The 21,973-nt window shown below is 43.9% G+C and overlaps 1 protein-coding gene across 1 annotated transcript in view; it reads right to left on the bottom strand.

Annotated features, from left to right (window-relative positions):
* PLXNB1 (plexin B1) overlaps nucleotides 1-21,973 on the bottom strand; it is a 76,125-nt gene that overhangs the window by 10,879 nt on the left and 43,273 nt on the right. Inside the window, exons 15-28 of the mRNA XM_063291409.1 lie at nucleotides 21,425-21,530; nucleotides 19,680-19,816; nucleotides 18,197-18,373; nucleotides 16,206-16,374; nucleotides 14,595-14,837; nucleotides 11,905-12,081; nucleotides 11,382-11,530; nucleotides 10,257-10,357; nucleotides 9,899-10,116; nucleotides 8,925-9,103; nucleotides 7,607-7,673; nucleotides 6,428-6,574; nucleotides 4,523-4,700; nucleotides 3,806-3,909 (exon numbers count right to left, since the gene is read on the bottom strand). Of these exons, the coding sequence (XP_063147479.1) occupies nucleotides 3,806-3,909; nucleotides 4,523-4,700; nucleotides 6,428-6,574; nucleotides 7,607-7,673; nucleotides 8,925-9,103; nucleotides 9,899-10,116; nucleotides 10,257-10,357; nucleotides 11,382-11,530; nucleotides 11,905-12,081; nucleotides 14,595-14,837; nucleotides 16,206-16,374; nucleotides 18,197-18,373; nucleotides 19,680-19,816; nucleotides 21,425-21,530 (2,152 nt within the window). The remainder of the gene's footprint in view (nucleotides 1-3,805; nucleotides 3,910-4,522; nucleotides 4,701-6,427; nucleotides 6,575-7,606; nucleotides 7,674-8,924; nucleotides 9,104-9,898; nucleotides 10,117-10,256; nucleotides 10,358-11,381; nucleotides 11,531-11,904; nucleotides 12,082-14,594; nucleotides 14,838-16,205; nucleotides 16,375-18,196; nucleotides 18,374-19,679; nucleotides 19,817-21,424; nucleotides 21,531-21,973) is intronic.

Below are 21,973 nucleotides of genomic sequence, written 5' to 3'. Positions count from 1 at the left end.
CTACTTAAAAGTTGTCAATCAGCTCAAGTTTACTCTCCTCTATAATCCAGGTTTTTGTTCTTTTCCCAAAGGCCATGGTTTTGCATTTCTGACAGTTGAGCGTTAACCTGCTTTGCTCACAAAAAGGATTATAGATTTCATTCTGAGTTTGAGATACAATGGAGCAGCGTCTGCATACAAAAAGATGGGTATCCTGCAGCCTGCAGTTTGAGAGCATGGGAATCAAGTTTGTTGAGGTTTAATGACATTGAATTAATACATAGACTGAACAAGAATTATGCAAATTTGATAGATCTCTCTCTGTATGGCTATTCTGTCTGAAAGGGGTCCTTGTAGGGAGCATCTCACTTGTCGGAAATTGTTTGAACAAAATCATGAAGCTAAAAAAAAAAAGCTGATTATCAATCAATGTTTTGTGAGGTTTCCCCAAAATATACTTGAAGAGAGAAAAGCAAAGCGAACTTGAAATCCAAAAATGCCATGTACATTTTTGTAGATGCTTCTGGGTAAGATAGTAGAAAACAGGTATTTTATCGAGAGTTGACCAGCCTTCCCTAAAGCCAACTTGTTTATCTCCAGTAATCTTCTTGGGTCACTCCAGTCTTGAAGTTTAATTTTTAGGCGCTTAGCATATAGTTTAGTGATCATGCTCAGCAGACTACTTGGCCTGTAATTAGCTATGCCTTGTCTGTTGTCCTTCTTACAGATGGGTATTATTATTGCTACCTTCCAGACCTTTGGTATAAGGTCAGTTTGACTGATATATGTAAAGAGGGAAGCTAATATTGATGCTCAATAGTTGGGATTTTGTTTTACTGCTTCTGGTAGTACTTGGTCAATGTCTGGGGCCTTGCTCATCTTCAGAGATCTTATCAATTTTATTATTTCTGATACTGAGACTGGGGACTGTGTTTCATGTTTTGCTAGCCTTGTTATGGAGCTGCTTAATGAATACTATGAGTCTGCATACAGGCCTTTATAATGTACTGAGTCCCACGTCAGTACAAATACTTGGATGAGATTTGAGATCATCCAAGTACTATGTTTGGTTTGAGGGTGTATTACAAAGGTCCAAAGTTGTTAAATATCAGAAAAATGAAATTTGACGATCTTCAAATCAACATCTGCCAGGTTTTGGTCTTCTTCTCCCTTCTAAGAGATTTAGATGATTAAGGAGGGCCATTTGGCATGCCACTATAGGCTGCTTTTTATAACTTGGGTAAGCCCTTTTTAACATTTTGTTCACATTCATAGTCAAGCCACATAGGCAATTCATGGCCTGAGTTGACCCACCTATGTCTTTTTTCTGTGCTCGTATTTCATTTGAGTCATTAGCTTTGAAACTTCTCTATATATAGGACTATATGTGGGACTCAATGGTGATCCAGCTAGTGTGGGATTCTACAGTGCATGGAGATTTTAGTCATTCAGTGGTAGCTGCTGTGCCCTTATCATTCCACGGGATACATATTCCATTAGTACCGTTTTGTAATCAGGGAAGATATAATTCAGCTGGTCTGGTTAACTCTTTACTGAATGCCATTTTTAGCATTACTAGGAAGTTGTCACTTTCCAAGTGTGGCTTCAACTCCAAACTGAGCTGTAAGTGCATCATATTGTGGGAATCCAGCCAATAGTTGACGGGGATTGCCTGCCATTTCACTAAAAGTGTATTTGGTGGGCCAGTATTTGCAGCCTTCCTACTTACCTCATATGGAATATGGGGGAGATGCTTGAGTGTTGGAGGCATGGAGGTTCAGCAACACTTATCTACAGGGTCAGATGTTCCTCCAGTGATAGGCAACTTTCTCCTTACTTACCCTGCCTTGGAGGACTAGTCGTAAAGGCTGATCTTTAAAAACTCTTATGGAAATAATAAAGAAGTTAGCCAAGAATCTTTCTGTTGCACCAGCACTGGCTGGGATAATTCGTTGTCTGAAAGAGTGATGAAGTGTTTAAATGACCTTGGGAATTCAGAGGAGATTAATGGAGGAAACAGGGCAGTTAGACAATAGACTTTTAAGGCCAGGGTAGGGAGGAGGTATGAGGAACAGACTCAGAGTAACTCCACCTTAATTTTGCTAGGTGTAAGTTGAGCTGGCAAACTGCTCTGACAGGTTTTCAAGATTCTGTTACTAGCAAGAAGTATCTTTCCATAAATCCAAGTGGTTCTTGTTTCCTGAGCTTGCCAGCCTTGCAGAACTTGACAGAACGTAGGAGGATCCTTTCTGAAAGGGTGTGTGTGTGTGTTAGGAAGCCAAACTGTTGTTCTTAGGTTAATGGCTCACTGACAGGGCCACAACTAGGGTCTGTGTCACCCGGGGCAAACATGGATTCCACACCCATTTTGGCGCCCCCCATGCTCATTTTGGTGACCCCCCCAGCACGGCGCCCGGGGCACATGCCCCGCTTGCTCCCCCCTAGTTGGGGCCCTGCTCACTGATCACATCTTAACAGGCTGCCTAGGGACTTAATGATTCCTCTTCTATCCAGCCAGCAATCTTTCTTGGTGCTGTCAAGTTTAATTTGCACACAGACAGGTTGGAACACTCTACCTTTGTGGGGTGGGGGGTGCCAATTACTAGTCACTATATTTGATCTTATAGGGGAGGAGTTATGCTCCTCTTGTTCATCAGTCTGAGCATCCCTAATGTTACAGTGCCTAGTGCTCTTTTATGTCGTCTCAAGCAATACTTTTTGTTTTATGATTAGGAGTCTTTCGAAAATAGCTACTACTGTATGGTATGGATTGCAGGCAGCCATTGCCTGAATACTGAGTCTTATTCTGGTGCTGGTCAATGTTTATTGTGACAAGGAGTCCCGGTGATAACACTGCTGGCACCTTCATCAGAAAGTGACCGAATGTTAATAGAGGAAGGAAATGTACATTCTTGGGTTATAACTGCTTTAGGTCTGCTGTTTACATTGCGGGTATGTTGTTGAAATGCCATTTCTTTCCTGGTGGCCTTAAGCTTGTCAATTTTCTGTCATTTCTTTCTTTCTTTAATTTTTATCCCGCTTTTACTATTTCAGCAGACTTTCCGGCTGCCTGGTTTGGAACAGAGCAATGTCATTTCTTTTTGTATGCCATCAGGGCCCTCATCTCAAGTGTTTGTGACTCAAGAGGGCCTTGTTGTATCTTCTCAGTTTCCATGATGCACAGAGCCTCAGGCTGAAGTTCAGATCAGGTAAGGGAATGGGCTATCCAGAAGTCTAAATTTTCTGCCAGTTATGTGGAGCGCCTTATAAGAATTGCTATTCCAGTATTGGCCCTCCTCCTCTTTAAAGTGGCCAGCATCATTTGGAAACAAAGCAAGGAAAACTTAGAAAACCTGATGGCAAGTAGAAATTGGGCAGGTATATCCACAGGTGCCAATGCCCGCTGGCTGCATCTCAGAGTGGTTAGCATCTAGTGGCAGACCAGAGTCCAGCGCAAGAACAACTTTTCACAAGAAGTCATCTCCTTTTCAGAAAAGATCAAGTAGCAGATCAGGGACAAGATCTCGGCCTGATCACCTTGAGAGCTGATTCCAGTCAGAGGAAACCATACTGGGATCAACGGAAAAGTGGTCTGAAGGTAAGGTGACTAATTCTAAGTAGCCTGGTTCTAAGGGAGAGTATCTTCATGGACTCCTGAGTCAGAAAATACCAAAAGACTCCCACCTTAAACCTCTTCCCTTTTTGGATCTCCCAGGACCAGAAGGGGCCACAAAGGTCCTTACTGAGAGAAGACCAGAAGGCTGTCTTACCCTGAGCCAAGCTAACCACTGCAGAGGCGGCCAAAAGAGTAGGAGGGTTTCCTCACCTTGTAGTGTTGCAGTGTGTTGAGCCGCTTCCAGCTGCCCTGGACGATCGAAGTCACGTCCTCATCAGAGAGGATGAGGTGCCCCGCCAGCCCAGACCGCCACTCTGTTGCCATCACACAGAAGAAAAGACAAGAAGAAGCTTGTTTGGGAAGAACACCAGCAGTTCCAAATCTGATCATCTAGCATGCCATTGGCTACAATCAGCCAGGCGATCCTCACCACAGGGGCTTCCTATTGGCTAATTTGGCTCCTTTGGATTGCCTCCGAAATGGATGGGAGTACTTTTGCAGTTGCCTAGCAACCTGGAGGCTGGCAGTGTAAATATGTTTTCTACTACAGGATTAAGGTTACTATGGTAACTAATCATTTTGGCCAGGTGAAGAGGTTGAATTTGATTGTCCCCTTTTCAATTGTTAATTTTTGCACCTGGGGGGAAGAACTTGCCTGGACTTGTTTTAGTTTCAGTTTCCCTTCTGTGTAGGCATGTAGAGAGTTAAGCAGCTCTCACTGAGAGCCTGTAAGAATGCAGAAGCTTTTAAATATGTTTTGCTTTCTGTAAATAAAATTATTTTTATAGAAATGCCTGGTGTGTGACTTTTCTGATCTCTCCTGGGCCAAAGGCTTTCCTAGCAATCTGCCAACAGGCAGATGGCCTTCCACTTCGGGAGTCTTACTCAAGGCAGCCCTTCCAGCACCTGAGCCTGATCTTGACTCACCCAAGTCAAGCGAGTCCGAGTCAGGTCGATGGCAATAAGGTGTCCCTTTGTAGATCTGGTCCAGGATCTTCTCTTTCACTTGGGTGATTGTGTCACAATCCAGACCCTTCACCAACACTCCCTGGCTGCCCTCTGTTCCTCCCCCTGTGTTCCCAGCTTGAGACAGCGCAGTTAACGTCTGCAGAAACAAGAAATCAAGACCAACTGATTCCCCTTGTCTTTAGCTCCTGGCAACCACAGCAGTGCTGGTGGGCCTTTTTGTCCTCTTAGATTAGAATTGGATTAATGAATTGGAGGTACACGTGGCTTCTTTTTATCCCCAGAGTCACTGATTTGGATCATGGCTGATGTAAGACTCCTCCACCATGACCCAAATGGCAAGTGCCAGCCATGCAGGACTGCAGATGACTTGATCAGCCAACAGGCAGCCACTGCAAAGGAGGAGGAGGGGGTGTCTTCCCTCCCCACTCCTTGTCGTGATTATGATTTGGCCAGAATGAAAATAACTGAGGAAGCATCCACAGTGGTGCGAGCAGGATAGGTGACATTGCAGATGAGTATGGGGTGGGGATGGGCTTACAAACCTTCCCTCCCTTCTGCTGCTTTTTCACTCTCCTCACATGTGGCTGTGCAGGGCACTGGAGCTGCAGTGGCTGCAGAGACTGAATGCTTAGAAAAACCTTCCTTTTATGAGGCCACTGCAGAATTTCATCTCAATGAAAGGAGAGGAAAGGGGCTAGCTGGCCAAGGAAGCAGTTAAATAAACAGACTGGTCTGTCTGGGGCTAAATCCAACCCTCTGAGGGCTGGGATATTTGATCCAGTTTTTCCGCTCACCCCACCCCTCCACGACTCAGTTAAAAGTGCTGCATGAACAGAGCCACTCTGTGAGATAGCTTAGAAAGGGAGGTGCTGATTGCCCAGAAGTTACCAAGTAAATGTTATGGATTAACGGGGAAATGAATTCTGTCATTCTATATCCAAATCAATATACCTTGCTGGCTCTGCAGAGAAGTTATTTTCTCTGATTAAGCTGCAGAAGTGAAGGAGTTCGGGAGGGGGGAATCGTTTTCAAGAGAACCACTGTGTGTTGGTGAGATTCTGACACCTTCACTCTGCATAATCTTTTGCAGAAAAGTATGGGGTTGGGAGCATATATTTTGCATGCTGGATTTGCACAGTCTGCTGGACTCGTCTAAAATGGGTCCTGGTAATTTGCAGTTCAGCGCCCTGTTGGAATCCAGTCCCTGTCTTCACGTGCTATGGGAAACACATTGTCATGGCTAAGCAAACCATGTTAAGTGGACACAGTAACTGTATTTTCTTCATCTCAGTCTAGACCAGTGTTTCTCAACTGTGGCAACTTAGATGCCTGGACTTCAACTCCCAGAATTCTGGGAGTTGAAGTCCAGGCATCTTAAAGTTGCCACGGTTGAGAAACACTGGTCTAGAGTTTAGTAAGTGAACCCAGCCTTACTAAAGTAGTCAAATATCGTTTAAAATTTTAAAAAGTAAAAGTGATGCTCAAGCTTTACTACAGTCTTCTCCAGCCTAGTGCCCTGCAGGTGTGTTATGGCTTCAGCCCCCAGAATTCCTAGACAGCACAGCCATTGCGGGAACTGAAACCTAGCATCCTATGGAGAGCAACAGGTTGGAGTAGACTGGGCAAGCATAGTTTTACCATTTTCCACCCCTTATTATGCTTGGTTAGTCAGGGTGAAAGCTGGCTTGATCCACAGAGCTTGAAAAGGGCAACTTGCTAAGAATGGCAGGACTGTTAGGTACAAAATGGAGATCTGAAAGAAGTCACCTGGACTCTGAAGATGGCTAGAAGCCTACAGCTGACTGTGTGGTCCAAGACTGATTCTAGCTGTGCTTCCTCCTGACAGCCATCAGTAGCCCTTACCAGTGTGCGATATTCCAGGTCTTCCCGGAGAAGTCGGTTGTCATTCAGGGTGTACTTAGCCTTCCCAGTTACCCAGTCCACCGGTCCCTTGTCTACTTGGTGCTTGATCCCTCGGAACAGCATATAGAGGGGCTCCCCAACAGAGTCCTAGTGGAGAAACAGAGAAATCCTCCTCTTCACCTTTCTAGATGCTCTAAAGCAGTGTTTCTCAAGCTTGGCAAGTTTAAGATGGGTGGACTTCAACTCCCAGAATTCCGCTCTAGAGTTTCCACCTGCCATTTCTGACCATCTAGCTATATTCAAGAAATGGGTCAGGTGGATGACTTCCACCAAGCCAGGTTCAGTGCCAAAGTTTAGCTTTCATCTGGCAGATAAACCCCAGTCTGATGTGCAAATGCCAACATTAGCACCATGCAAGTATATGATAAAATGGTGGATCCTAGGAAAGTATGTTTGTACTAAGGGCATCACCTGGGTCTAAAAACACTGAAGGGTAATCATTCATCTCATAAGACTGAACTCATGGCGGCTCAGTGCTGAGTAAAATCTGTTTCAGTCAGCAACTGGCCTGTTTGCATCAGTATTAAAAATGTCTGGGCTCAACCTAAGTACTAGTGTGCCAAAAACAGGCACCATGGAGATTCCTATTTCACGGGTCTGACTGTTCCCAGTATGTCATCATGCCACTAAGAAGGAAAAAAAAAACTTGGCCAGAATGTCTTGTTCCTGATCCAGAGCCAACTCAGACTCCTATTCATCTGTTTTAGCAATATTTAATGCATAAGAGGACACTGGAGTCTTGGATCTCTCCCTAAGCCTTCTGTGCTCCTCCATCAAGACCCCAACAGCTGAGAATTTAGGGGTCCCTGGCAGTATCAGAGCAGAGATTTATGTAGCCAATTATATAGAGCTATCTAGCAGAGAAGTACATGGTATATATGTACACTAAGAACCTTTTAACACCTATATCTTGGATTATATTTTTGTTTAAGAATATGGTTTTATTGTATTGTACTGTATTTTAACGATTATTTCTTCTGGTTTTCTTCTGGTTTTATTGTAAACTGCCCAGAGTCACTCTTTGAGTGAAATGGGCAGTAACTAAATTTGAAACATAAATAAATGAATAAATAAATTAAGTTGACCTTCTACATATCAAGGGGTCAATGGATGTCTCACCCTTACAAATGCGTAGAGACAGATGGACATCCAGTTGGTCAGCAACTTCTCAACCACAGTTTCTGTCCTGAAAGAGAAGTCGGAGTTGTTTCAACCTTGACCCCCTTAGAGATAACCTATATCTCTAAGTCGGGGGTTGGCAACCTGCCATTTCAAGGCTGCATGCAGCCTCTGATTTCCCTTTTTACAGCCCCTTTAATCATCATCACTCTCCTTCCCCATTTTATGATGGGAAATGCATAGAAACTGTAGGGTAGCCTTAAAAGAAGCGTGTCACTTTTAAAAACTCTTTAAAAACAATGATTAATCCTCCAAATTCCCCCCCCACCCAACCCAGCCCCGCACAGGTTATTGTTACACATCACACTGCTGTCACATGTTATTCAGAACATTCCGCTTTTTACAAAATCTTGAAATGGGGAGACGGGATATTCCCAATATCTTTGGAAAGTTTTACCTGCTCTGCCATATAATTAATTGTATGTTCCTTATGGCATTTGTTTCTGTAAAAGGTGGTGATACCTGATGTACAGGCTTTTAAAAAGAGGGATAATATAACTCCATTAAAAAAATCAATAGCTACTTTACTTTTAGGAACATTTTTATTTTTAATAATTGTTTGTTATTCTTCAATGCTAACAACCCTCCCAATTGGTTTAAAAGAATCCAAAACAAAGGGCAAAAAAAAATACATCTAATACTGAGAAAGGAGGCAAATTCAGTCCTCTTAAAAAACAGAACTCTTGAGCACCATGCAGAGCATGCCTGCCTAAAATCTCTTCAGAGATGGGGACAGTGCCAGCTTCTTATGGAAGAGTTTCCAAAACTGGAGGGCCACAGAGAAAAGACCCTTACTGCATTCCCATATTAAGAAGTGAAATGCCATTGTCTCTTTGCAGGCCATGATGCTAGCCGGCAAACACTGGGAATAGACTACTGCCTCCTTGGCCACAGCTAAGCTTTTTGGCTGGTCTCTGTTGGAAACAGAACACAGGACTAAATATCCCAGTTCTGATTTAATTCTGATGGTCTTTTGTACAGCAAGTGTTCAGACCAGATTTATCCATTTGAGCAAGCAATCAGGAGAAAGTGATCCAGTCTGAGAAAGAAGAGCAAAGGCCTCTTGGATCCAGTGTCCTGTTTCACAAAGGTACCACTGGATGCCTACAGAAGATCTACACATCAGGAACAAGGGCAATAAAACTTCCCCATCGTATTGTCCCCCAGCTTGAGCATCCCACAGCTGGTAGCCCTGGCACATGTGCCCTTCCTCAATCTGTCTAACTCCCCCAGGCTCTTTTCTGACATGGTCCCTCACCTTCGCAGCATCAGCTTTGGGTTCTTGGCCACATATTGCTCTACCAAGTCATTCAGGAGAGTCTTGAGGATATCTGTGAAGTACTCAAGTTTCCCATGCAAGGCAACTGTGAGAAGTGATGCCACGTAAGCTCGGTCCCTTGGAGAGAAGGTGCGCTGGATTTCCAAGGTGTGAATAAACTGGACAAAAGAGAGATGACCTAAGATGACACTGCTGTTAGGCAATTATTTCTTGGCTGGGGGGCGTGCCGAATAGCCATTTTAATTGATTGGTGCTGACCTCCATAACAAAAGCTAAAACAAGCAAAAAAAAAACCCTCAGCAGAAATAAATAAAGCCACAAATTCCATGTCTCATATGCAAATGAAAGAATATACGCAGTCGGGGCAAGCTTGCATTTTTAAAAAAGATTTCATGGTGTGGTTTCTCTCCAACTTCCAGTCTCCTCTTCTGCTTCCTCCACTTCAAGAATCTGTTCACTTCTGTTACAACAGGATTTTGTTATAAAACAAGCGTTGCGCTGAGTAACAGTCCTATGTTCTGATTGGTTCAGAACGTTCTTTTTTTAAAAAATTCTCTAATAACTGCTAATAAGCTTTCCAGTCTTCTTCTATGCTGGTGGCTAGGAACTTGCTTTTATTCTTCATGTAATGAACTTGACTTTGCACAACCCCCTTTAACTTTGTTACTGCAGTAACCCATTTTCTGCATCTGCGCAATTACACTGAAAATTAAACGAACAGGCTAGATTCACACAATGTGCTAAGCCAATAAAAAACAAGCCAAGTTGAAACCAACCAAGCTTAGCATCTTATTTGAGTGCTGTCAGTAGGCCATAGACTAGCCTGGCTGTTATGCAAACACAGCCATAGTGCACTGCGGGCATGACTTTAAGCTCTTCATTACGGCCTGGGCCCTGCATGTAGGACTGTGTTGTGTTGATTAATTTGATTTGATTCTTTATCTAAAACATACCTTGGTGAGAAAGAGCTTGCTGTTGAGGAGGTTGGAGAGCTGCACCAAGCCTTGTTCAACGGTCTGCCTCCGAGATTCAGGCACATCTAGGTCCCTTTGCAGCGGGGACTCCCGGTGACCCGGGAAGAAGATGCGTTCTGCGTAGGACTTGTAATCCAAGAAAGGAATCCCAGTGCCAACCAAGTCACTGGTGAGATCCATCATTTCAGTCATGAGGTCTAGAACGAGAGGAAGCACACAGGTCATGCAGAAGAGAGGGGTGTGGTAAATGTAGAAAACTAAAAACGTTTCTGCCTTATATCAGGAACTGAGTGAATATGGCATCTCCAGAAGTAGGAGGCGGAATGCTTTCTCTTACCTGTAAATTCTTTTTTGCACCGATCCCGGACACTCGTTTCCAGATTTTCTAGCTGGATCTGGACTTTTTTGTAATCTCTCAGGGCCTGTTTGCTTTTCCGCCTATAATGAAAAAAGAAAAGAAAAGAAACCATGCTGGTCCCTTTCTTCCCAAATCTTACAAAGATACCTCCTTCATTAGAGAACGTACTCCCATATTCTCTCTCTCTCTCTCGTTCTCTCTCTCTGTGCTGGAGAATCAGCCTAATTCTTTCAATTATAGAGCCAGAATAAGATAGTTGCTGGACTAAGCTGGGTAAAATACGCATCTTGTAATCCTCAGGATTTGCACTCCTAGATCATTTGGGAATTTTTGTGGAGTGTGTAATTTCTATTACAGTTTGAATCTGGAGCACGGGCAGGGAGAAAGACAGATTTTTTTTTTTAAAGGGGGAGTTAGTTGAAGAGGTACTGCAGAAGATTTGGAGTGCTAAACATGAAACCTCAGCTGGGGTGATTAAAAAAAAGTTCAGAGAGTGGAAACAGAATTTATTTTGGCGGGTCTCTACGGGGCAGGGTGCACAGACTGAGGTCCAAGATATGTGCCGAAGAGAGGGGAGAGGACTAGCTGTTTCACTGAACTGTTGGCACACCAGCCACAGCAGTCAAGGTTTGCACTTGCAAACTGGCCCAAAGGGTCAGGTTTGCACCTTCCTGCATGTGCTAAAAGAAATTCTTCAGGTACGTGGGCAGCGTGCATGCGACTGACATATTACACAGACGTCAACAATGACGCTGAATCTTACACTAGGTCGGAATATTTATTCATCTTTTTTTGTACTGTCTACCTAAACTGGCAGCAGGCTGAACAGGGTCATTCCCATCTCTAGTTACTGAATCCTTCTTAAATGCTAAGACCAAGATCTTTTGCACGCAAAGGAGGGATTTTTCCACTGATGACCTTCCCTCTCAGATATGGGGACGGGGGAGCTAATGCTGGCAGAGACGGTGGACGTAACTTTCACTGCCTCTCCAGGTCCGTACCAGCAATGTGGAATAGGATCCCACCTGGGGAAGCCATGGGACAGGGAGGCCCCATTCTAACCTCATTCCTGCTAGGAAATCCAGCTGGCCACCTTCTTCTCACCTGTAGATGAAGACGATGATGAGGACAACCAGAGCCACAAAAGAAGCACCCACTCCCAAGCCAATCTGGGCCTCCAGGGGGAAGGTCAGCTGACTCTCTGTGTCATATTGCACACGGCCCAGCCAGAAGTTCTTGTTCCCCATTTGAACCTGCAGGAAGACAAATGTGTAAGTGTGCCAGCTTGGGAGATACACCTTGCATCACCACGGGAAAAGATAAAATATCTCAATCATGCTGGCTCTTCATCACAAGCAGCCACCAGACCTATTGCTGCTCCTTTTTGCATTATTGCAGAACTTGCTTTTTATGGACAAGAATTTGAGAACCTTTCTCCATTAGTCCCTCAAAGCTGCTGATGGAGAAGAGAGAAATGAATGACCAAAATTTAAACTTGTTTTTTTCCCTCCTCCACCAATGAATTACACACCACTGCAATTTTTAAGGCAAAAAAACCAACCTCTTAAACCAGGTTTCCCATTCTGGACTGAATTTTATCACCCATCTTCCCCAGACGGCTTCTTACCGTAAACTCCGGCAGCGAGTCGGTGCCTTCCCGCTTCGCCCGGTGTTGGGGCGCCGGTTGCTCAGTAGGAGGTTCACAATACAGGTGGTTCTTGGTGAGGGTCTTGACTGAGCAGATCCCAACTCCAATCATGGCTTTCACTTCATCTTTAGAAATGGCCAGGTCCAGGTTCTCTCCCTAGAGGAACGGATATAAGGATAGCCTTGTGAAAAGTGAGTCTACACCAGGGTCCCCAAACTCTTCAGCTCATCGACCCACAAATGTTTATTATAGGAAAAGAATTTAACAAATACTACTTTAACTAATAGTACTACAAATAACAACAACATAGACCCCTTGGATAGTCCCATCAACCCTTGAGGGTCACTATTGACCACTCTGGGGAACCTGTTCTACACATTATAGGTAGTCCTCATTTAGTGACCACCATTGGAACCGCCAATTCAGTCATTAAGCAAAGTGATTGCTAAGTGAAACCGTGACTGGGCGTACAATCTTATTTCAGCTTTCCTTTGCTTTACAGAACTGCGAAGGTCATGTATGTGAGGATTGGTTGCAAAGTTACTTTTTCATCACCGCTGTAACTGTGAATGGTCGCTAAATGAGGCAATCACTAAATGAGGACTACCTGTACCAGTTTGCAAAAAAATGACTGCTGGCTTGCTAGTGACAGGCAGGTTCCAGCTACAATTTTATGCTGAGGGCAGAGGAGGGATTGGGGATCCTGTCTCTCTGCATTCTAGTTATTTACTTTATTTATTTATTTTATTTTTATCCTGCCTTTATTATTTTTATAAATAACTCAAGGTGGCGAACATACCTAATACTCCTTCCTCCTCCTATTTCCCCCACAACAGCAACCCTGTGAGGTGAGTTGGGGTGAGAGAGAGAGAGGTCACTCAGCCGGCTTTCATGCCTAAGGCGGGACTAGAACTCACAGTCTCCTGGCTTCTAGCCCAGCACCTTCACCACTGGACCAAACTGGCTCTTATCAAACACGCTTCACTTCCATCATATCTTATCACATTCTGTAACCAAATTTCAACTCCATACAAAATACCCTCTAATTAAAGCCTATTCATTTCATGATGTTTTCTGTCTATGAAACTTTTTCTACATTAAACTTTCTTTCTCACATTCATACATTTCTCCAAGACTTGCTAAGAGCAAAAAATCAGCTTATGCATCCCCTGCCAGGTGCAAAACCACACCTCATTTCCAAAATGTTGTTCATTGTCCCCCCTTGTATCCATTCAATCAGATTTCTGCCAAACGTTTCCAGGCTCCGTCAGCAAACCAAGCCCCGTGAAGTGTTTACATGTATTCTTCCTACCTTTCCACCTGTATAAAGCAGTGTTTCTCAGCCTCGGCAACTTTAAGATGAGTGGCCTTCAACTCCCAGAATTCTCCAGCCAGCATGCTGGCTGAGGAATTCTAGAAGCTGAAGTCCACACATCTTAAAGTTGCCAAGGTTGAAAAACACTGGTGTAAAGGAACAAGAGTGTCATTCCTCCAGTCATCAGGCACAGATGCCCCTCTCATGTATACATTAAATAAGTTTCTAGCTCCCCATAAACAAACCACATCCATATTTTAATACTTGCCCAGTTAATTCATCTGTGCCTGCAGCCATATTATTTTTCAACACTCTCCCTGCATTTATGACTTCCTTTTCATCAGTTTTTATAACCCTAATCCAAAGATTAGTGATAAGGGGAATTGTAGGCTAGAAAAATTGGAAAGGCGACAGATTCTTCATCCCTGTGTTAAAGGATCTGTCACGTTCATGCAAACAGAGGTCTGCCTTGGGCTATTCCCCGCTAGGGGTTACCCAGAATCTCCAAACCTGAGGCAGACTATCTCTAAACAGGAGAGAATCATGGTCTTCCTGCTTTACTTGTGCGTTCATGGCTCATCAGTGTATGGTAAGATGTCTTGGCTAGGACCAGGCAGATCCCAATTCAGATCCCAATTCAAGCCACTGTCAGCCACAGAAATGAATGGCTGATTTTGAGTTACTTGCTATCTCTCAGCTTGACATTTCCCTCCCAGGGTTGTGGCTGTGGGAGAAAGGTGAGGCAGAAGACTAGATATGTCACCATGAGCTCCTAGAAGAAATGTGCAATGTAAATTAATGGATGAATGGATCAAATGCATATATACAGGGAGTCCTCACTTAACAACCACAATAGGGCCTGGAAAATTGGTTATTAAGCAGTGCAGTCATTAAGTGAGTCACCACACAACCATTTTTAAGTGAATCGCCGCAGTGTTTAAGCAAATCCAGCTTCCCCGATGGACTTTTTTTGCTACAAACCGGCAAAAAAGGTCGCAAATCACGATCACGTGACCGCAGGACTCTGCAACTAGATATAAATGTGAGCTGGCTGCCAAGTGCCCAAATTGCAATGATGTGACTGCAGGGATGGTGCAATGGTTTCCAACGGTTATAAGTGCGAGTACAGGTTGTAAAGCACTTTTTCCGAGGCCATTGTAACTTTGGACAGTCATTAAACCAATGGTCGTTAAGTGAGGACTATCTGCAAATGCACATACAGCACCCTGAGAATCTCAGCTGTAATTTTGGAAACAAAGCAAGGGTAGTTTCCTACATAACACAGGATAATCACAGCCAATAACCAAAGAAAACACATTGCCTCCACTTGTGGAGAACAAGCTGTTCTGGTTACCTCCACAGAGATGATGCTTCCAGGCTTGTGACGGTAGGGTTTGGTGAGATCCTCTGTATTGAGGGGCTTCAGGAAGGGGTCAACTTCATAAGAAAAGCCGGTGGGATGAAAGGCATTGAAGTCAAAGCTGAGATTATCCAGGACAAACTCCAGTTTTACTTGAATGGAGTGGGACAATGGCTTAATTGCTGGTGTCTTGCAAAGTATGAGGTTGGAGGAGTTGACTTCACATGGCTCTTCAAACTAGGATCAGAATGAAGGGAAGTGAATGGCTACAACTAATTCTCCACTCTTCCAAAGCTACTCAGTTTTCTGAACAAGAAATTCCTGAAGTGGCTCTTCATACCCTGTTCCAGGTACATTCTGGTGGAAGTTGACCGAGGCCTCGGCCATATTCCATTCCCAGAGCCAAGTCTCCAAGCAAAATAGAGTGTTCAACACAGAGCTTGGAATTCGGACTGAAACTAGTACAATCCCAGTGAACCAGGATGTGCCCTGAGAGGCCTCGAGGCAGCCTTCCGCTTTTCGGCCCATCCTATTTTGCACAGAGCTTGGGGGGAAAAATTGGGATGGGTTTGGGAGTCAGCTGTATGTTCCACTGTTCCTCCATGTGTTCATAAATATATGAAAATCAATTAATAAATAATATAATTTGCAGTAACCTCATGAGAAAGGGGAAAATTCACATAAATCCAGTAGTAAAAAGGTACTGTAATATATTTAAACAAATGGACTGTTTTTTAAAGATATGAGGCTCGCATTTGCTTATGCTTCCCATTTTGCCACCACAGTGTGGAAATACTTCCATTTTTGGTGAAGAGAAACAGGGCAGATGGCAGATCGCCGCTAGCTGAGAAGCTTTAAGTCACAGAGAGAAGAAAACTCGGCAGGAACTATCCCATGAAAGTCTATTTGAATTTCAGCAAAATCGCCGATGGCAACCCCAAGAATCAGCACATCTTTACCAGCAGCGTTTTGTTTTGAACAAACATTGTAAGGATTCTTCAGAGTTCTTGGCAGTGCTGAAAGGGCACAGCACTTCCCAGTGTAGCCGAAAGCTTCCTAGCAAGACCAAAGGCAATGAATCATAGAGTTGGAAGGGGCCACCAGGTCCAGCCCTCAATGCAGGAATCCAAATTCAAGCATCCCTCTCTGAGGGTTCTCTCATTTCTGCTTGAACATGTCTAGGGAAGGGGAGCCCACCACTTCCCTGGGTTACTGATTCCACTGCCCAACTTCTCTTACTGTTAGGAAGTTGTTTCTAATACTCAGTTAGAAGTTGCCTTCCTGTAATTTGAACCCATGCTTTTTATAGTCTGGCACTCTGGATAGATGGAGAACTGGTCTTTACCTTCTGGGTGACCTCAAGAACGCCTCAGGGATAGAATATGGCTCCTTTCCTCACAGGTGGCATGCAAGAAACATCAGCTGAAGCCTTTAACTGGCTCTGGGCTGTTGGAATAATGTCCAAACTTCCTGCTTTGGAGTGTCTTGAACCACACCTGACTCTTCCTGGCTCTGAAGTGAGCAGAACATGGTTCTGTTCTCCAACCCGGATCCCTCTAGATACAGCTTGAAACAGGTTAAGAGATAGGTTTTTATCTCACTTACTTGCTGGACACTGCAGAGAGCATTCTCGAGACATTCTGTTTCTGGGATAATCCTACGCCACCTTCCCGCTCCCCGCCGGCGGCGCTCCAAGGGTGAAACTGTGACACGGACTTTTGGCCACTGCACAACATCAAGGTTATGCCCACGAACTCTTATCTCTCGCCCGCCACTGAAATAATGCATGAAGATGTTCAAACATTGGTAGCTTTAGCACATTCAGTTTTGGTATTTGAAACTTTGGGATTGTTCCATTAAAGCAGTGTTTCTCAACCTTGGCAACTTTAAGACGGGTGGACTTCAACTCCCAGAATTTCCCAGCCAGTATGGCTGGCTGGAGAATTCTGGGGGTTAAAGTCCACCCGTCTTAAAGTTGCCAAGGTTGAGAAACACTGCATTAAGGCAATGGAAAACGATGGTTGGTTCTAAATCAACACTACAGTCCCAGGGTGATTCCCTGCAGCCTCATAGATCCTACCACGTTAGCATCACCAGACCACACAGAACAGGAGATGGCAACTTGGTGCTGTCCAAATGGTTCAGGGTACAATTTCTATAACTCATGAACACTGAACCCATTGTTTGAGGCCAATAAGAGCTGTAGCCAAAACAGACTGTGGGGAGTAAGAGATTGTGTCCCACTGATATAGAGGTTGAATTTGCAATTAAATCCATGTTTTTTTGTAGTCTGGCACTCTGGATAAATGAAGAACTGGTCTTTACCTTCTGGGTGATCTCAAGAATGCCTCAAGAATAGAATATGGTTCCTTTCCTCATGTATGGCTCGCTAGAAAAATCAGGTGAAGACAGTGGTCATGAGTTATACAAATTGTACCCTGAACCATTTGGCAGCACCAAGTTACCATCTCCTGTTCTGCACTGTCTGGTGATGCAAATGTGGTAGGATCTATGAGGCTGCAGGGAATCACACTGGGACAGTAGTGTCAATTTGGAACCATCCATTGTCTTCCATTGCCTTAACGCAATAATCTGAGACAAATTAAGGCAGCTTCCTATATTTCTATTCTATAACCCTATCGTATTCCACATTCTTATCACATGCTTTAAGAAAAATCTCCTGAAAATAGCCAAGACTTAGCAACTATGAAAAAACTATGATGTCAAACAGCAGATGTTCACAGAGTTATCTGCCTGTGCACCACGTATTCTCACTGGGTGATAATCATTTCCCTGCAATGGCTGGAATGCTGAACTAAAAGTAGTAGAAACTCTCTTTCGACCGTGCTATCCAGAGGTCCATCTTGTTGGTAGCAGGGCACAACTCTGGCAATTCCAGGTACATTAGCTGGATGAATTCCTCTGTCTGACCCCTGAGAGCAGCTACTGGTTGGAGAACTTGGTCTGATGTAGGGAATTGTAATGGGGGATGCAAAAACTACATTGGCTGCTTTCTCTTCAGGAAGACTGACTGGTCTTTGGTACAGATTAGCTTCTCCTTTATGTGGACCAGAGTATCACCATCAAGAGATTTGGAGGACCACCACACCAGGCACTGGTCAGCAGCAAGGGACCTGTGGGCATGATGGCACCTACAGTATGTTCTTCCTCGAATTGTATCTGTTGGACCTCAGCATTAAATTTAAATGCATTTAAAATTTTAAAATGACTGAAAACACCTTAGATTTGCCCCAACTCTCTTCTGAGATTTTCGTTACTTAGTTCTAATTATTATTTTATTTTGGCCTCTACACCAGGAAGCACTAGCATAGTCCTCATGAACACCAGTGATCTCCACACCATAGGTCCGGAAACACTGATAGACAGCGTGACAGAAACTTGCAGGTCATTTAATCCTCAAATGTTAAAATTCCTCAGCATAAGACAGAGTAGGGAACCTGTCCCTCCTTAGACACTGCTGGACTCCAAAATTATCAATCCTAGTCAGCAGGACCCATGAGCAGAAGGGACAGGGGCTCAAGTCACAGATTTTCAACCACAAAGCTTCATCTCAGATCTATCCTATTTGTTGTTACCTCTGGAAACTCTTGGCTGGTTCTGCATAGGTGACATTGGGGTCAAAGGTGTATTTGAAGAAGGGATGCTTCAGCTTCCGTTCTTGATCACCATACTTGACTGCGATGGGAAACTCTGCAGACACATTACTGGCACTTGTCTGGCACAGCAGCTCATCTTCCTGCATCTCAGAATAACTTTGAAGGAAGGGGAAAGCAAGAAAAATATATAAACCTACTCTAGAAAATACTTAGGTTACCAACACTGTAAAACAGTAAAACTTCACTGAAAAACACAATTTAAAAGCCACACAGTATTTGTTGGCAAAGCTGGGCACTTTGTGGCCTACTGTAAGTATCTTCCAAGTTTCCAGGACCCACCAAGAGAAGGAGGTGAGAAGACTGAATTCACAGTCCTGCTTTTTCTCCTCAGTCCATGAGCTGTGGGTACATTCCTAGATGCTACCTTGCCACAGAAATGAACTGCATCTAGAATGAACAGCCAGTGTGTAATGGAAGAGAGAGCAAGCTTTAAGAGACTCTGTGGAGAGATGCCCCCGCCCCCGAGAGATTCTGGCTCCTTTTCTTGATTTAATTAAACATAAAAACATTTTCATGAAAAGTTCATGAGTCTTCAGTTATTGTTGTTGTTTTTTTACTAAAAATAAAAGCTTAGTTTCTAGAGTTTTGTTCTTAGGGACATATAAAGGAAAACAAAGATGAGAACAGCATTGTGTTATACTAAACAGTAGTTGGTATAAAGTAAATCTTCTCCAACCTTTTCCATGTTCTGTCTGGTGGCACTGGGGAGCCACAAGGCACTTGTTTTCAGTTTTGATAGCCATTTTATTTTACTAATATTTGAAACAATGAATAGTGCAGTCCTAATCCTATCTATTCAGAATTATTCCATTGGGTTGAATATGGTTTATTCCCAACTATGTATAGGGTTACAACGTAAACAGATTTAATAGGTTTTGACTGTTCTGCATCAATTTCTCCTATCACAAACATACTACATCCACCCAAGGATGACCCAACAGGTCACAGGGTTGTCCAGGACAAACTAGAAAAGAAACGGGAAAGATACATGAATGGAAAAATGAGAACTCAGAAACTGAATTAACAAGTTTGCAAAAATGAGATCAAGAAAACCCAAACTTCTACAAAGCAGGCAGATTGGAGATTCAAATGCTCCTGGTCTTTCATTTAAGAGGACAAGGATGGATGAGGATCTTCAACCAACTCTGGAAAGGAGCAGTTTGTGCAGCTCCCCAGAGTGATTTCCAATCCCATACCAAAGGTTGCCTTTTATCGTGCATGTACGTATATACAGTATGTCTGTATATATATCATGTGCATGTCCATATATTTGTATATATGGGGGTGGAATGGATAGGTTCCAATGAACTCCATCTTGGACTGAGCCAGATTCTTATATCCTTAAACAATGCCCTGGGAGCAAATCTGAAGAAGTAGCTGCTGCCAGCCCCTGTCCTCTTACATGTAGCAAGGGAAGCGTCCAACCCAGATGCTGATTCTGCTGGGATTTCCAGTCAGCAGCTTGGATCCGGTCAAGGTGAGGCAGGTTCCTCCAGCCTTGGGGCCTTGAGCTGGAGAAACAGATTTCAGCTCCGGATTCTGCACAGAAGGGCAGGAAGGAATGACTGTATCAGAAAAGGCAAGATGTACGGGCAAAGCATGCAGATACTTGGAGTGGTGGTGTTAGTCCTCTTCAAACCACCAGTGCATTGAAGAACAGGCTCCTCTAAAGACAAAGAGCTGGGGGTGGTCTGGTTGCTTCAGAGCCACTTTTTGCTCAGAAAACAAAACTCCTTCCACTCAGTTCACACTGTGTTCAGGAAAAAGATTGATGAGCAAAATCCCCAGGGATGGTACAAAACAATCAAGCAGCCAGGACCATGGATAGAAAGAAAAAAAAAGACCCCATTGACTGAAGAAGCTCCACTGAAGGCCTCACGAGGTGAGAGGTGAAGCGGGAATCAATGGTCCTCTGAACTGCATCGCACTCCAATTTCTACCAGCCCTACCCACCATGGCAGCAGTCAGGGATGATGGGAGTTACAGGGTCCCCACATCCACATTACAGGATCATGATTTTATCTCCAGCAGATCTTACTTAGAAATACAAGATTATTTCATCATTAGCTGCAGACTGTGTTCCCTTGCTGATACACCTGTTGTGGTTCATACAGCAGCGTGTTTATGGCTTGCAGAGATTGTAAGAAAATGCATGTACTAGTTCAGAATGGGAGTGTGGGAAAAGTGTTTGACTCAATAGATCAAACGCTTGTGCAATTTGTGTAGTGCATGTTAATTATCATCTTTGCAACTGTTACTGGGAGATGCTCTAATGCAGATGGAACAAATTAAATCCCCCCTGCTGCCTGGGAATTCTGAGAACTGTAGTTTCAACACATCAAAGAAACCTAGTTTGAGAAGGCTGGCTTAGTATCTAAAAAAAGGGAGGTTAGCATGAGCCCATTTACACATCCTCAAAATAGACTGTGGAAATGGTGAAGAGGTAGGTCAGAGTATATTTAATTCATTTATTTATTGTATTATACATTTTATAGGCCACCCAACTCCCAAAGACTCTGGGCGGATTACAATTAAGAATAAAAAATTACACAACACGAAGAAGTCATGAATGGCCCCTAAAACAACATACAACCAGAAAAGAAACCCATCTAATAAGGCTCACCACTTCTTCTGCCCCTCTGGAACTGAATGCGACAAGTGAAAATGAATACTTTTTTGCATGTGTGAAGGTGTTCCATGCCAATAGGCAAACCTGACTGCATGGAGCACCTGTGCACATTGGAAATCTTTCCCATGTCCCATTTGTTAAGAACTAGTGGCATACAGGCTGGTTATGGCTGCTTAACTGCTTACTCTACAGCAGCGTTTCTCAACCTTGGCAACTTTAAGATGTGTGGACTTCAACTCCCAGAATTCTCAGCCAGCCTGGCTGGGGAATTCTGGTAGTTGAAGTCCACACATCTTAAAGTTGCTAAGGTTGAGAAACACTGCTGTAGAGACATAAGCAGGACTAGGATGTGTCCCCATTGGGTGACTTTCCTAACCCTTGCAAATGTCCTGGATCAAGTGTATTAATGGCACCAGATGCATTATTTAGGGCTTCAGTTAAGGAGAGGGACTTCTGCTTTTCCTGGAAGTCCCATGTCCTTTTATTCCATCTCCCCTTTAGCTATGGAGTTATTTTACCTGATAGGTGAATACATGACCAGAGATGCCTTGTCCACCTCCAGGAACTTCCACGACCACATGCCCGGACCTCTCTGTGCCGCTTCTGCCCGTGGTGCATACGATACTGCAGGACAAGGGCAGAAGAGAGGATGGAGAAGAATCCCCCACCAAGGTGCACCACATGGGCTGCTCTAAACCTGAGTTAATGAGAGGGGGGGCACTTTTAGCTCTTGGCCTGGTGGGGGAGGAGACTTCACCCACCTGAAGAGTTACCCTGTTGAGCAAAAGTCCTTCATCCACAGTCTGTGACTTGGCTGACTTCCTTGACTCAAGAGCTTGGCAAACGCACCTTTTGGCAGTGCAGGAGACTGGTATGTGTGTGTGTGTGTGATAACATTTGTGATGACAAATGTGGTAACATTTGTGATGATAAAATTCACAGCATAGGGATGAATGGGATGGACCCTGAGTAGCTTTCAACTCCTTTGGTCTGGTGGTTACAGCTCTGGGCTAGAAACCAGGAGACTGAGAGTTCTAGTACCGCCTTAGGCATGAAAGCTGGCTGGG

This window comes from Candoia aspera, chromosome 2 (genome assembly GCF_035149785.1).
Source record: "Candoia aspera isolate rCanAsp1 chromosome 2, rCanAsp1.hap2, whole genome shotgun sequence".
NCBI classification, from domain to species: Eukaryota; Metazoa; Chordata; class Lepidosauria; order Squamata; family Boidae; genus Candoia; species Candoia aspera.
Note: the sequence above shows the minus strand (reverse complement) of the source record. Positions and strands in the feature narration are given on the sequence as shown.